The 16,132-nt window shown below is 37.8% G+C and overlaps 1 protein-coding gene across 11 annotated transcripts in view; it reads right to left on the bottom strand.

Annotated features, from left to right (window-relative positions):
* The window catches only part of PTPRK (protein tyrosine phosphatase receptor type K), a 567,969-nt gene that overhangs the window by 275,934 nt on the left and 275,903 nt on the right, over window positions 1-16,132 (bottom strand). For all 11 annotated transcript variants that reach the window (XM_046004511.1, XM_046004500.1, XM_046004501.1 and 8 more), the window contains exons 4-5: window positions 8,629-8,710; window positions 6,101-6,216 (exon numbers count right to left, since the gene is read on the bottom strand). In XM_046004511.1, coding sequence (XP_045860467.1) covers window positions 6,101-6,216; window positions 8,629-8,710 — 198 coding nt within the window. The remainder of the gene's footprint in view (window positions 1-6,100; window positions 6,217-8,628; window positions 8,711-16,132) is intronic.

The raw sequence follows: 16,132 nt of genomic DNA, 5'->3' as shown, positions 1-16,132 counted from the left end.
TGTCACCAAATCTACCCACACAATTCCCTACTTTCAATAACTCCACTGTTGAATTTCTCTGTCCAATCCAATGATGCATGCCCGCCAAGCTCTGTTATGATGGATGGAGTCGTTAGCATTTTAGCTTCTACACTGAACCTGAAGCCAAAGCATATGGTCAGACAGATGTTCCAGCAGTGGGCTCTATTTGATTTGCCATGTAGGTATCCACTTATACTGGACCTTCATAAAAGAACACTAAGTCATAAGTTACAGTCCAACCCTGTTTCAACTCTTTTACACCCTCAGAATTTTAACATGTTCTGATAACAGAACACTCAGAACATGTTTTATTCTGTATTTCAACATAGACTAAATATTACCCTCACACCTAATCAAATAACTTCAAATGCACAAGATGGACAAAAGGCAGCTAAATGTTTATAGGCTATTGCCATCTATGGCTTGATTAGTAATGCCAGAATGTACCACATACTCACTTTGCCTCGTTTATTATTGAGGTAAACTGCATACACACTGAATTATGGAACTTAACGTCTAACAAATGTATATGCACCCATTGGCCCAACACCCCAGTGAATATACATGACATTTACATTACATTACCATCAACAGGAAGTTGCCCCTGTGCACTTCCAGTCCCTCCTCATCACCCACAGTCAAATACTGTTCTGACTTCTATCACATAATTCAGCGTTATTTTTTGTGGTACTTCATGTAAATGTAACCATACAGTATGCACTCTTTTTTATCTATCCCCTTTCCAAAAACATACTGTTGCTGAGATTTATCCACATTGGTAATTCATTCTTTGTTATTGCTGAGTAACATTCCATTGCTTGAATGAACCACACATTGTTTGTCCATTCTCCTCTTAATGGACATTGGGGCTCCTTACAATTACTGGTTTTTATGAATAAAGCTGTTATAAACACTCTTACACAAGTCATTTTCTGAACACACGTCTTTATTTCTATCATGTAAATGTCTTTATTTCTATTGTGTAAATATTATGTAAATATTTCTATTGTGTAAATATGGGAGTGGAACTATTGTGTCATGCTAGTTATTTCCTTATATATTCACTTTTTGCCACCATCACTTTATTCTTCATATCCGTAAACACTACAATGAAAGCACATGACTAACATTTTTAACCTAAAAAAATATATATAACCTAACTTTTCTCTTTCCTGTGAGAAAATTATGACACTTCTCAAAATATATAACCAGGTTTTTTATTATTTTATTTCAATATAAACTGTACATTAAAATTTCATTTGTGATCTTATTTCCTATAACCTGTGTTTACCATAAACCCTATTTTATAATCCACAAAGTCCCTACCATGAGAGTTCCTTGAAATCACAAAACAGCACAGTTCTAAAACTTGTTGGAAGCACTAGAAAACATCTGTTCATGTGGGGAAAAAATTGCAAATCGTTAACCTGACAACAAATGTTGTACTTATATCTGGAATGCATGCTACTTCATTGAGTTTTATGATCAAAAAGGAATTTGGAAATTCTCTACAAGAGACTAAAGTCTTTATTCTAAGTCCCTGTTCCAACATGAATGAGCTTAACACACCATTTTAAGCTATGGCCCAAAAAACCTCATAATTTTACAATATCGCTAGCTTTTTGACACTAAACAGACTTCTAAAAACAGTCATCCATGTTGTTTTACGTATCCCTAGTTCACTGAGCTTGTACAAGGAGGTTAATTTAGGTAATGAATTTTGTCATTGTTTTCTAAATATCTAGAGTGAATGACCTAATGTTTAGACTCAGTAATTATACTGAGATCTTACAGAAAAGAACACTCCCTAAAGATACATCCAAAAACCACTATGATATATACCTTATGAATTATCCAAGGTTAGCTCAGGGAACTCAAGTGTTTGCTTTTGTGTGCTCTATTTTTTAATTCACCTAGTAATTTGTATGTCATTTTAAACAATAAAAAATGACTGACAAATCAATTGTGAGCTAAAGAAAATGAACAAGTGAGAGATTTATCTTTTTAAATGTATTTCCATACATAGATTATTTTATTTATTTATTTGTTTGTTTATTTTAGACAGAGGGAGAGAAAAGAGGGAGCAGGGGAGGGGCAGAGGGAGAGAATTTTCAAGCGGACACCTCGCTGAGCGTAGAGTAAGACACGGGCTCAATCTCACAACCCTGAGATCATAACCTGAGCCCAAACCAAGAGTCAGATGCTTAAAGGACTAAACTACCCAGGCACCTCTCCATATATAAATTATTTTAAAAGTCAAATGCTATCAGGTATTATGGTTAAAGTATTTGTAGTATATCATTTTTCCTTTAAAACAGAAATTTGGCTGCTTTTCTGTTCTTTGGTATTTTACTCCATATTTAAGCATTTATCAACTGACACGTAATACTGTATAATGTAAGTGATTTCAAAAACATAAAAAGTCGATTGCCATTTTTTAATGACACCAACCATGGCAAGTATAACAGCTACTCCACTATCCCATTACTTCTGTGACAGGATGCAGTGACCTTTCATTTTGGGTTGCTTCCAATACATTCTCAGTACTGTCCACAGGTATTTTAAGCAGCTGTTCTCACAATGGTAGTTAATTTCAGGGGCCATTTTTACCCATACAAAACGAATAACATAAACAATTTCACAGTCTTACATCAAACAATAAGGTCATGCAGGCCATGTCTCAGGTCATTAAAAGATAACGCAAAGACTTTAGCGTCTTATAGCTGGAAGGGATCTTAGTTTCTACCCACATCTCTTTTCATAGATAAGGAACTTATCTATAAAATAGACTCAATAGTTCAATGAATTCTCTAAGTATACACACTTAACTGGGTTGGAAGGGTTAAAAGCTTCAAATTAAAGTTAGAAATAACAGTTTGGCCTCTTGATTTCTTGAAGTCATTCTGCACCAAGTAAACAAGACTTGACATCAATTTTTATGAGTTGGCTTGCAGATTCATTATGGAATCCAGATTCTTTCTGCTTTATTATATTTCTACCACTTTAAATCACTGCCCACATTCTGACTGACTCACTATATTTATATAAAATAACTAGTCTCAATTCATTTGAAAACATCCCTCAACTAAGTAATGGATAGTTTTCAATATTAAACACAAGGAAGGTAGATTTAAAAGAATGACTTAAGCAAGCAGAGAGAGTCAAGTATCATATGGTTTCACTTATTTGTGGAGCATAACAAAGAACATGGAGGACATGGGGAGATGGACAGGAGAAGGGAGTTGAGGGAAATTGGAAAGGGAGATGAACCATGAGAGACTATGGTCTGAAAAACAACCTGAGGGTTTTGAAGGGGTGGGGGGTGGGAGGTTGGGGAACCAGGTGGTGGGTAATAGGGAGGGCATGTATTGCATGGAGCACTGGGTGTGGTGCAAAAACAATGAATACTGTTATGCTGAAAAGAAATAAAAAAAAAAGTGAAAAAAAAAAAGAATTGCTGCACACTACATATTCCTATATGTTAAAAATGCAAGTAAAGGTAATTCTTTGAAAACTAAAAAAAAAAAAAAAGAATGACTTAATTTAAGTGGTATTACTGAGAAAGTAGAAATGCTTTTTTAAACAATAAGGCAAATATGTAAACTGCTGAGGATCTGGGTAATCTCACTGTCAAAACACAAGAGAAATACCCAAATTCACCTTAGGATGTGTAAAGAAGAGGAGAAAAAGGAAAGCAGATTAGATGTTTAACAGAATTATTTTTTATCTCTCCTCTTTCTTTGAAAAATGACGGAAGGAGTATTTTTTAAAACTATTCTGAAATAGGCCAATCCACAAAGTAGGAAACAAACAATAAATGAGCAGCATTTTGACTGCAACCCACTCAGGCCAGCAGGGCCAGAAAATCTTTGTTGCCACAAGGCAGCTGGTGTCTGAGCACACAAAACCCTTTTATTTCAATGCCACATTAAATCCTGGGGCATAAAACCAGAGGCAGACTGCAGAGTCTCTAGTTCCCCCAGACAAGACTGTATGGATCACAACTAAAGTCAAATGCCAACTAATGTCCCCACCTAAATCAAAGAAAAATTAACTGATTAGGAAAAAACGTCTAAAAATTGTTTATTTAGTCAGAGAGAGAGAAAGAGGGATTCTGACTTCATGCTTAGCTGATAAAATTGCTGCATATTATATAGTACCCTCTCTATAAATAATTATCTTTTTTTTTTTTTAAAGATTTTATATATTTATTTGACAGACAGAGATAGCAAGAGATGGAACACAAGCAGGGGGAACGGGAGAGGGAGAAACAGGCTTCATGCTGAGCAGGGAGCCTGATGTGGGACTCGATCCCAGGATCTTGGGATCATGACCTGAGTCAAAGGCAGATGCTTAAGGACTGAGCCACCCAGGCACCCCTATAAACAATTATCTTGTATTTCAGTATCTATAGAGGAAATCAGCATAATCACAGGAAAAAAAATAGGGGCTTCGTTTCCTTTTCACATATTCAGGATGATATCCCAATACCTGCAAATCAAATGAATTACAAAAATAGTGATAATTAAGTCTATAGAGTATATGGGTTATGACATCCAAGGAGATATGAGGATTTGGTAAGAAATTTATAACCTCTAGTACAATATTAGATACTCTACTAGGTATGACTTAAAAAATCATTTATTGGGGCGCCTGGGTGGCTCAGTGGGTTAAAGCCTCTGCCTTCAGCTCAGGTCATGATCTCAGGGTCCTGGGATGGAGCCCCGCATCGGGCTTTCTGCTCCGCAGGGAGCCTGCTTCCTCCTCTCTCTCTGCCTGCCTCTCTGCCTAGTTGTGACTTCTCTCTGTCAAATAAATAGAATATTTTTTAAAAAATCATTTATTATAATCATGACCCCAACCTCCCACAACCTAATGATTATCCCCAACACTAATTTCACCTCTTTAAAAAGATGGCAAAATAAATGCTGAAGTCTATGTCCAAAAAACTATGCTCATCTTACAAAGATTTTTCTCTTTTGGTCCCTATTGACAGTCTCGGGAATTTAGTTCTAACCAATTAAATCCTTTCCTTCATTCTGATGCAAATGGCAACCAAAATAAGAAGTGCTCAGAGAATATTATTACATGTGTTCTAGCCTCAAATATTTAGCTCAACAGCCATCTTTCTTGGGCCAGCCTCCTGACTTTAGAGCTGCTCTCAGCTCCTCCTGCCCCCACTCCCAGTGTCCCAGGACTGGCAGATACTCTCTGAAGACACAGCATCTTCCTTCCTCTCTGAAGACATGGCACATGATCTCTGAATCTTTTAAAGCTCTCTGTGATATACCCTTTACATTTCCCCAACATATGCTAAATTGTAATTCATTAAATACATATTTACTGAGGATTTAATATGTGCAAAGCAAATGTCTTGACCTCATATCTGTGATTAACCCTTATACACAAAAGTTCTAAAAAAAATTTAATTGGCCCTCTTCCAATTCATATTTCCAGAAGTACTCCCAAAGATTTCTTAAACTATTTTTTTTTTAAGATTTTATTTATTTATTTGACACAGAGAGAGAGATCACAAGTAGGCAGAGAGACCGGCAGAGAGAGGGAGAAACAGGTTCCCTGCCGAGCAGAGATCCTGATGCAGGGCTCGATCCCAGGACCCCGAGACCACGACCTGAGCCGAAGGCAGAGGCTTAACCCTCTGAGCCACCCAGGCGCCCTTAAACTATTTTTTTAAATGTACCAGAGTATGACAGTTCCTACTTAAGTGACATGCTCTTGTAAGTTGAGTTTTCAAAACATTAAATGAGGAAATTTTCATTTTTTCCTACTTTGAATGGATTTAGAAAAACAATAATTTTTATAGTCATACATAACTTTAGAGAAACGTTAGTTTTCACTAGAAACTAACCCAAATATTTATTAACTATATATTGTCATCTACTTATTCATCTTCTCAAAACAGAAATATCTAAGATGAATCTGCTTTCAATTAAAACAAACCTACACAAGAGAACTTGTCTCTCTCTCATACACACACAGGAATGACACCAGAAGCAGTACTCTGTGATTTTTTAAAAATCAAGTGTACCCGTTAGTTCAGCTATCCACTTGGCCTTACCTGCAGCCATAACTTGTTATGCACGGCATCTCTCCCCGTAGCAATACACTGAAATGTAGCATTCTGCCCTGCATTGACCTCCACGTCCCCCAGACGGAGAAAATGAGGAGACTTATCTGTGAAGGCAGAAAAGAAATGTATTATTTTCACATGAAGAAAACATGCCATTTTACTTTTTCCCAAGAGAATAATGATAATAGTTTTACCTTTGACAAACACGAATACCATACAGAAGAAAATGGAGTTTTCTTTGTGATGAGAAACACACCCCCCCACAAACTCTCCCCTCCATTATTGCTAGAGCATTGTTGTATACAGAGACAGCAGTCATACTGCTGATGGTTGGCCACAGCATGTTGTGTATGGGTGATAATAAAATAATGACACGTCAAAGAAAGCAAAAGAGGTCAAATAATCACTGAAAAAGAATCAATCAAACAGGCATAAATAGCGTAATAGAAAAGTATAATGAAAACATACAACGATATCTAACATTCTGACATAGACCGGTTGTCAAACTATTAATTTACAACTTAACCAGTGAGATCGCCTCTCTTTCAAAAAAACTTTTTTTTCAATAGCTGTAATTCCCTAGTACTTCAAAGAACAAGAGAATATTTTTGTTTCTCTCAAATGAAATATTTGCTTCACCGTTGCTAAATCTACTTCTTATTCCTTCATAGTTGGAAGAAAGTTACCCTAAAGCAGTATCAGACCAACAAAAACTGATGACTGTAATCAAAACCTACATGACTTATATAACTGTCAAATTAGTGTTCTCTACAATTACCCTTTAAAACTGAAGCTTACTGATGTTTTCAACAAAAAGAAAGTAAACATACACAGGAAAAGTGAAGCCTCGATAAGGGAAAGCAAGCTCATAGAGGACCATATCACAGTAAAACTGCCGCTGTGCTTAATTCCTATTTTTATTTGTTTACTTCTGAGAGCCTTTCTTTTACATTGCTCTTCCAGTAAGTGTAAACAAACAGTAGACAGAAACATCACGCTCACATACGAATGGACTGAAAGAATTTATGAGCAAACCAATTTGAACTTTGAATGAGATGATTTTGCTCCTCTTTTTCTTAGGATGTACTGAATGGAATCACTTGTTTGACCCTTGCCCACTACCTCTTTCTGCAGCACCTCGTCTTGGTGTAGCGTTTAAAAAGGGAAATGCTTGAACGAGAATTCGAAGCCAGCAGCTGCAGCACCACCAGGGAACTTATTACAAGGGTAAATTTTCCGGCCCCACCCCAGACTTACTGAATCAGCACCAAGGCGAGGCCACACAAACCGTGATCTGCCACCCCTGTAGGAGATGCTGATGCACAATGGGGTTTAACAAGCTCTCAACAGGAGCACAGCCCTGGCTACTGGCATAGTGCTCCCCTCCCCATTCACAGTGCTTACAGTGTGTGAGAAAATTTCCACTGGGAGGATTACGGAACAGATCATCTAGAATTCATGGGCCCTGTAAAATACCGCTGTTGGGAGATAAAGGTAAAGTCTGAATTTATGCCAGCTGTTTTATGTCTGCCTGGACTGAATGCATGTAACAAATATCTTTCAGGAAATGTGATATGCACACAAAATTAGTTACACCATCTGAAGATCAACTAATGGGCATCTAAAGACACAACAAAACCATGTGTTCATCCACTGAGCTCTTTGTTTTGTTTGCTTTCTATCATCTTGTTGTTTCATATGGATTAACCAGATACTTATAAAATTAGTTTGAAGCTTGGAATATGGTGAACTAATTCATTCTCTTCCCTTCAACTTCCTTTTTTGAAGCTTGGAATATGGTGAACTAATTCATTCTCTTCCCTTCAACTTCCTTTTTTTTTTTCTAAGACTTCATTTATTTATTTGAGAAAGAGAGAGAAAGAGCAAACATGAGCAGGGGGAGGGGCAGAGGGAGAGGGAGAAGTAGACATCCCACTGAGCAGGGAGACCAATATGGGGTTCGATCCCAGGACCCTGGGCTCATGACCTGAGCTAAAGGCAGACACTTAACTGACTGAGCCACCCAGGCGCCACTTCCCTTCAACTTTCAACTGAGCACATCACATGTTAGTGAGGTTTCTTTTAGTTTCCTTTCAGTTGAACTCTGATTTGTTATTCTTCTGTGCTTTCCTAGACTACTTAATAAAACCAAAAGATGGAGTCTGCCCTATCTAGAGTTTCATTTACATTTGCATTCTGTTTTCAGTAATTAAATAATTAAAAGAACTCTTCAGTATGTGTATAATTAGTTGCAATTCTGAAAACTATTTGAATCAAAAATTCTAGAAATACTTCAGTGTTCTTTTAAAACTGAATGGAAGGTTAGGACTAACAACAGAAGAGATAGCCACAACCAAGTGATAAACAGTCAACAGTCACTGCCAAGTGTTGTTGAAAGGACAGAAAAATACAAATCTTAATCACAACCTACCACAGGGATAGCTTAGTGCTGTCCCTGAAAGACAGGGACAGTGTTGAAAGGACATAGAAAAATACAAATCTTAATCACAACCTACCACAGGGATAGCTCAGTACTTGGATGTCATCAATGGCAATATAACCACTCCTCCCTCCTGAGACTTCAGCTTCAAATATTACCTGTCAGGAAGAAATCAAAAACATTTACAATCATTTTTAAGGAATTTTCACAGTAAAAGAAGAATAGCTATGGCATACTTAGGAAAATTAAATTTGAGTTTTATCCTGTAAGAATTAAAAATTTATTTATACTGTACAGTAATTTCCTAAATCTTGTTCAGTGGGCAAACAAAAACATTACTGAGGTCGAGCAGCTAAAAAAATTATTCAAGCAACTGTTACTATGTGTTAGAATTCCTGAATGGGCATCATCTAGGCAGAATGAATAGACAATACAGCTAATCTCATATCCCTGAATTTTCTCTTATTGATTTTCTCCATTTTTGTTATTTATTTAAAGAATAATGAGCACATACAATGTATCAGGCAGTAGTAAAAATACCAAATGATCTTTTTTTTTACCTTATTTTTTAAAAGATTTTGTTTATTTATCTGACAGAGAAAGAGACAGCGAGAGAGGGAACACAAGCAGGGGGAGTGGGAGAAGGAGAAGCAGGCTTCCTGCAGAGCAAGGAACGTGACACAGGGCTTGATCCCAGGACCCCAGGATCCTGACCTGAGCAGAAGGCAGATGGTTAACAACTGAGCCATCCAGGCACCCCCTACACTTTTAAATAGCTAAACCTTCAAAGACAGAGGCCATCGGCTAGATTAGCAGTATTCCAGGCAAAAGGAACAATGTACAATGGAATAGAATAGAGGCATGTTTGGGGGGAGCCAAATTAATATCATCTGTATGGCTACAAAGGTTCAAAAGGGAAGAGGTACGATTAGAGAGCTAGGCATGGAAGACCTTAAATACCATTGGACGAAAATCAGGAATACATTCTGTCGATAATTCCACATTAATAAATATTAAAAAGAAACGTTTCCATGTTTACATATAAGCTCACATTATAGAGTTTTGTTGTTATAATCGATAGAAAAGATTCATATAGCCTTTGATTTTTTAATAATATGTAGTGTGACTTTTCAAGAGAAACCATATTTAGCATGCCACATTTCAACATTTTATTTGACTATGGCCTCCTTTATTCATGGAGATACATAGATTATTTTTGGAGTATTCTGCAAAGCATTTTGGGAAAGGTGCTGGAAATTAATGCTTAAAGTAGCAATGCAGTATATTAGAAACATATATGCCTGTAAGGTGGAGGATGGACTAAAAGAAACCAAGACTGGAAACAGTCAGGCAATGAGCTAGTAGGAGTGGACATAGATACGAAGAAAAAGGAAAGATAAAAATAATGCTAAGGATATGGATAAAATAAAACTTTTTGGCTTGTCAGTTGTGGTAAAATACAGGGCAATTCTAACTCCAGGCTTGCACCACTAGGTGAATGGTATTATCAGAGTCCCTAACCAGAACCAGCGATACAGAAAAAGGTACAAATTTGAGGGAGAAGAAGACTAAGCACATTTCAAATCTGATTTGTCTAGGGTACATATGGGGTAAAGGCTTACAGCATAACTGGACAAACATATCTCAAAAATAAGAGATAGATCCACAAGAAAGCCATAGATTTGGAAGTCATCATCACGGAAGTGAGTTACAGATTTACAAGTTAACATGATCGGTGATTAAGATGGCACTGGAGAAAACCACTGAAATAGAAAGCAACAATACAACAGCAGAAGTAAAGCCAACAAAGTATGGTTCAGACATAATGTCCAAGGAAAGAAGAGAAGTATCGGGAGTTTGGGGGCAGGTCAACACTCCCACCAAAAAAAAAAAAAAAAAAAAATCCTGAAAAGTAATGACCGTAACTTTAAAATATCAGATATCTGCATCAACAATGGCATTTAGATGAACACAAATTTTAGGAGGGCAGAGCATCTCCAATGTGACCCCTGATCTTCGGCCATGTCTCCTTTCCCATGGGAATTATTTGCCAATTCCAAGAACAGAGTGTGGTTCTAGCTTAGCACAGACAGCAGGTCCTCTGCTGGGGGAGTGTAAACAGTAACACTTGCTGTGCAGCACTCCGGAAATTTGGAAGTCAAGATTAAAAAAAAAAAAATGTTGGCTGTGGCATAAAATAAGAAATATAGGGGAGAGGTCAAGAAAAACCAAAATTAAAAAGTATCAATTGTGGGGCGCCTGGGTGGCTCAGTGGTTTAAGCCGCTGCCTTCGGCTCAGGTCATGATATCAGGGTCCTGGGATCGAGTCCCGCATCCGGCTCTCTGCTCGGCAGGGAGCCTGCTTCCCTCTCACTCTCTCTGCCTGCCTCTCTGCCTACTTGTGATCTCTCTCTGTCAAATAAATAAATAAAATCTTTAAAAAAAAAAAAAAAGTATCAATTGGAATTAACTGTTAGGAGTTTTCCGGTACTGTTTGGCAGACAGTTTTACCAAACAGAAGGGGTAGAAGATTGAGTGACTGAATTGATAGCGACTAACATTCACTGAAAACTTATTATTTACAAGAGACTATCTTAAGCTAGCATGCACAACATCACACTCACATATGTCGTTCTCTCTCGACTCCCCTGCCACCCAGACACACACACACACACACACACACACACACACACACTCAACCCTCACTACAATCATGTAAGGTCAGTATTATTTTCATCCTCAATTTAAAGAAAAGTTAAGTAACTGGACCAAAGTCGTAACCATTAACAAGTGGCGGGGACAGGAAAGAGCTGAGCTCAACTGCCTCCAGCTTCTATTGTGCCATCAATTTTACTACACTGTCAAGATAAAGAACCAAATGCAGAGAGAGCATTTCTTTATTCTTTCTTTTTTTTTAATTTAATTTTTCAGTGCTCCAAAATTCATTGTTTATGCACCACACCCAGTGCTCCATGCAATACGTGCTCTCCATAATACCCACCACCAGGCTCACCTAACCTCCCAAGCTCCCCTCCAAAACCCTCAGTTTGTTTTTCAGAGTCCACAGTCTCTCATGATTAGTCTCCTCCTCCAATTACCCCCAACTCACTTCTCTTCTCCATCTCCCCATATCATCTGTGTTATTCCTTATGCTCCACAAGTAAGTGAAACCATATGATAATTGACTGAGAGCATCTCTTTTAAACACGCTTTAAATTTCTTTAAAAAGTCTAAAAAATTAAACTTTAACGATTAACATCATTCCAAATAGTACTTCCTTTAAACATTATACTGACTAGATAGCAGTATCATCAACATTACACCCTTCCCATTATCCTCCTGTACTCCTATACCCACCCCAAAGCCAATGCCAAGGCGACGTAGTAGACCAGGTGGCTGGTTGGTCTCCCATCCACCCGTTCTCATTACAGACCTTCTCCTGTGATACTTCGTTCCTACTTTGTTTGTCCTTTGTGACTATTGATGTCATTGGCATAAGCTGAAGCTGAGAAGGAGAACAGGGTCTTTGTGGGAAGAGAAATACTTCACAATGAAGGATGGCAAATCTATGAACACAGAAAGTGTGTATGTGCCTGTGCATGCACACATGTGATTTACATTTCATGTAAGTATATCTGAAATGAAAACGATTGTCATGCCACTCTCCAAATACTGGAACAAAGGCTTAGCAAGAAATAGAGGTGAGAATCAGAGACGTTAAATAAAGTGTAACTTGGAGTGGCTGTGGTAGAATTCCCTTTCCTGGTGCTGAGAAAACTTTTACCTGACTCCCAACTCTCCTGTTTACTGATTCTTGAGCAAAGCCCATAACCTTTTACAGCCAAATCCCAAGTCCTTATCATGGATATAATGCAACTTTCATTAGAGAGTTTTATGAGAAGTAAACAGTAACAGACGTAAAAGTGCTATATAACCCAAAGGGTAAACTCATCAACACTGTTAATGTATGAGATTTGTCTAAGTGTATCCCACGAAAATAAGCTTTATTTGCTTGAATAGTAGTTCAGGAGAAGGGAAGGTAGAGAATGAAAAAGTCAGAAAACTGTTTTTGAAGAAATAAACTTCATTTTTTAATGAATAGTCCACATAGTTGTGTAATTAATCATTGTTGGTTATTTCACTTCTTTTGTAGCCAACATTAAATTATTTTAATTTCTTAAGTTTACCTTAGTTTTACTTTCTCCAATTGTTCTATTTCCTTTGCTTCATAGAGGTGATGAGCTTATATATGTTTACTCCATCCCCTGAGACAAAGTTTCTTACTTGTTCATTTAAACTGAGCTTTTATTCTGGACAATAAATTTAGGCCTGGATTTAAAAGAGGAGCAAAAGAATCAGCCCTTTATTAGAGAAAAGTGGTGTTTCTGTTTTTAGTGACCTCATTTTCTCTGCTAAGTGTTGTCTTTGCCTCATTAACAAGAGCTGGAGGAAATTTCTAAGATCAGATTCCTTTACTATGAAGGATCTAATCAGTTTTATCATTTCAACGGAGTCCTCACCTTGTAAGGCTCTTGTGTCCAGTCAGGGGAAACAAATCTCAGTAGCTTAATTACGCAAAGCTTGCTTGAGCAAATGCTCAGGTCAGATCTAATGCCTGGTGTCAGGTAGTCAACCAGGGCTTCCCACAAAAAGAGAGCAAAGGAAGCCATACCAGATGTCAACTTTCACCTATCTAAGAGGCCAGCCTGGGAACAGAGTGGATGGACTCTGCTCTGCATGCTGTTTTCACTCCACTCCATTACCCGAAATACTGAAGGTAATGATTCCAATCAAATTTTTGCTACTCTAGCAACATTCTTGGATTATTAACTAAATAAGTGAAGTAAGGCTGAATTAAAATAGGGGAAAAGGCTAACCCTAAAGAACAAGGACTTTATCCTTCAGCAAACTAAACTAATGCAGAGAACGTACCTCATATAAAGGAAAGCTGAACTCTCAGTCAGGAAGCCTATGATCTAATTGCTATCACCTGTAACCCAAGCAATTGATTTAACTGGGTCTTCCTCCTTCCTCCCCTCATCTGGCCCATACTGGACTTGCTTACATCACAAGTTTGTGGTGAAGACTGAATAATATATGCACAATGATTAAATGATACATGAAATACATGTAATATAAGATATTATAGATATGAGAAAAATCTGGGGGAAAATACCTACAACATTGTCCTTAATTTTCTTTCAATATTATCAGTGTTAGGAGTATAGGCCCCAAAGTCAGAGACATTAGCTTACTTTTTTTTTTTAAAGATTTTATTTATTTATTTGACAGAGAGACAGCGAGAGAGGAAAGACAAGCAGGGAAGCAGGAGCCAGAGAAGCAGGCTTCCCGCTGGGCAGGGAGCCCGACATGGGACTCAATTTCAGGACCCTGGAATCATGACCTGAGTCGAAGGCAGATACTTAATGACTGAGCCACCCAGGTGCCCCTATTTTACTTTTTTTAAGGGTAACTAACTTATGAATAAAATGTATGTAAAGTTGTACCTGAAATCACCTTTGCAACTTTGCATATAAAGTTACTTTGGTGACTTATGTAAAATCTAAGCCTCAGTTTCTTTTCCTTTTTTTTTTTTTTAAGATTTTGTTTATTTATTTGAGAGAAAGAGAAACAGAGATAGCAAGAGAGCACAAGCAGAGAGGGAGATGGAGAGGGAGAAGCAGGCTCCCTGCTGAGCAGGGTGCCCAACATGGTGCTTGATCCTAGGACCCCAAGATCATGACCCGAGCCAAAGGCAGATGGTTAACTGACTGAGCCACCAAAAGAGAAACTGTTAGTAACCACATCAGGGCTTAAGGAAAGACTAAATGAGATATGCACATGAAATATTTAGCACAGCCCCTGGCACACAGTAAGTGAACTAGGTTAAGGAGCACTATCATGGGAGAAAGCATCCATAATGAACATACGTAATAAAGTGAAATTTCTTCTCTTTCCCTTCTCTTTCTCATCAAAAACTTTACCCTCTGCCCCAATTTGGGGGAAAAAAGTAGAGGCACCTGGCTGGCTCAGTCCTTAAAGCATGTGACTCTTGGGGGCGCCTGGGTGGCTCAGTGGATTAAGCTGCTGCCTTCGGCTCAGGTCCGAGCCCCGCATCCGGCTCTCTGCTCCGCAGGGAGCCTCTCTGCCTACTTGTGATCTCTCTCTCTGTCAAATGAATAAATAAAATCTTAAAAAAAAAAAAAAAGCATGTGACTCTTGATCTTGGGGTTGTGAGTTGAAGCCCCATGTTGGGTGTAGAGATTATTTAAAAACAATTTTTTTTTTTTAAATGTGGCTATACTATATATTATGAACAGAAGTATGTCAGAATCATTAAATATAATTGACCTCTCTCTCTCATGTGGACTTTAAACACGGCAGCTTCTTAAGGATATGGACTAGGCCACCTTCTCTCTTTGCCATACCTTCTACCATGATAGGATTGAGAATGATGAGCCTGCAAAAGGATGAAGGTAATTGAAAAAAAGAAGAAAAAAGTGTGTAGAGATATTAAAGGGAAGTGAAGGTATACAGTGTCACAAAAGCCAATTAAAAAATATCTGAAGTGGAAGAGATGTCAGAACCAAATCCTGGTAAAACACTAAGTAAAATGAAGATTAAAAATACCCTCTCATACATCTTATTAACTCCCTGACCAATATCTCCCCATGGCCCCAAGCCCTCAAACCCTAGTAACCACCATTTTAGTCTCTCTTTCTGTAAGTTTGGCTTCTTCAGACTCTATGGTATAAATGATATACCACCAAAGAGTACACACTTCCAGTTATTAAAAAGTTCTGGAGATCTAATTTACAGCAGGGTGATTAAAGTTAGCAATGCTGTATTATATACTTGAAAGTTCCCAGGAAAGTAGTTCTTAAATGTTCTCACCTTAAAAACAAAAAGGCATTAAACGACATGATGGAGATGTCAGCTAAGGCTATGGTGGTAATCATTCTGCAATATATAAGTATATCAAATCAATACACTGTCTGCCTTAAACTTACACATGTTATATGTCAATCATATCTCAATAAAGCTGGGAAAAAATACCCTTATATGTGCCATTGAGGTTAGGAATGACCAAAGGAAGAGCCACCTGTATGAAGCAAAAGAAATGGAAACCAGGGGTGCCTGGGTGGCTCAGGGAATTAAGAATCTGCTTTCTGCTCGGGTCATGATTCCTCGGTTCTGCAATCAAGTCCCACACTGGGCTCTCTGATCAGCGGGGAGCCTGCTTCTCCCTCTCCTCTTAACTTCTCCCCCCTGCTCATATTCTCTGTCAAATAAATAAATAAAATCTTTAAAAACAAAAAAAAAAAAAAAGAAAAGAAACGGGGACCATATTGGACAATGATGAAGACAGCAGAGGAGTGAGATATAAAAACTCCCACAGGGAAGGAATCTGAATTGGTGGAGAGAAATTTACCTAAAAATGGAAGAAGAGGGGTACTGGGCTGGCTCATTTGGTAGAGCAGGTGAGTCTTGATATCAGGATTCTAAGTTCAAGCCCTTCAATGGGTATAGAGCTTACTTTAAAAAAAAAACAAAACACTAAAAATTAAAACTTAAAAATG

The sequence above is a fragment of the Meles meles genome, chromosome 5, assembly GCF_922984935.1.
Source record: "Meles meles chromosome 5, mMelMel3.1 paternal haplotype, whole genome shotgun sequence".
Lineage (NCBI taxonomy): Eukaryota > Metazoa > Chordata > Mammalia > Carnivora > Mustelidae > Meles > Meles meles.
The sequence above is the reverse complement of the archived record's forward strand: the minus strand, read 5'-3'. Positions and strand labels throughout refer to the sequence as shown.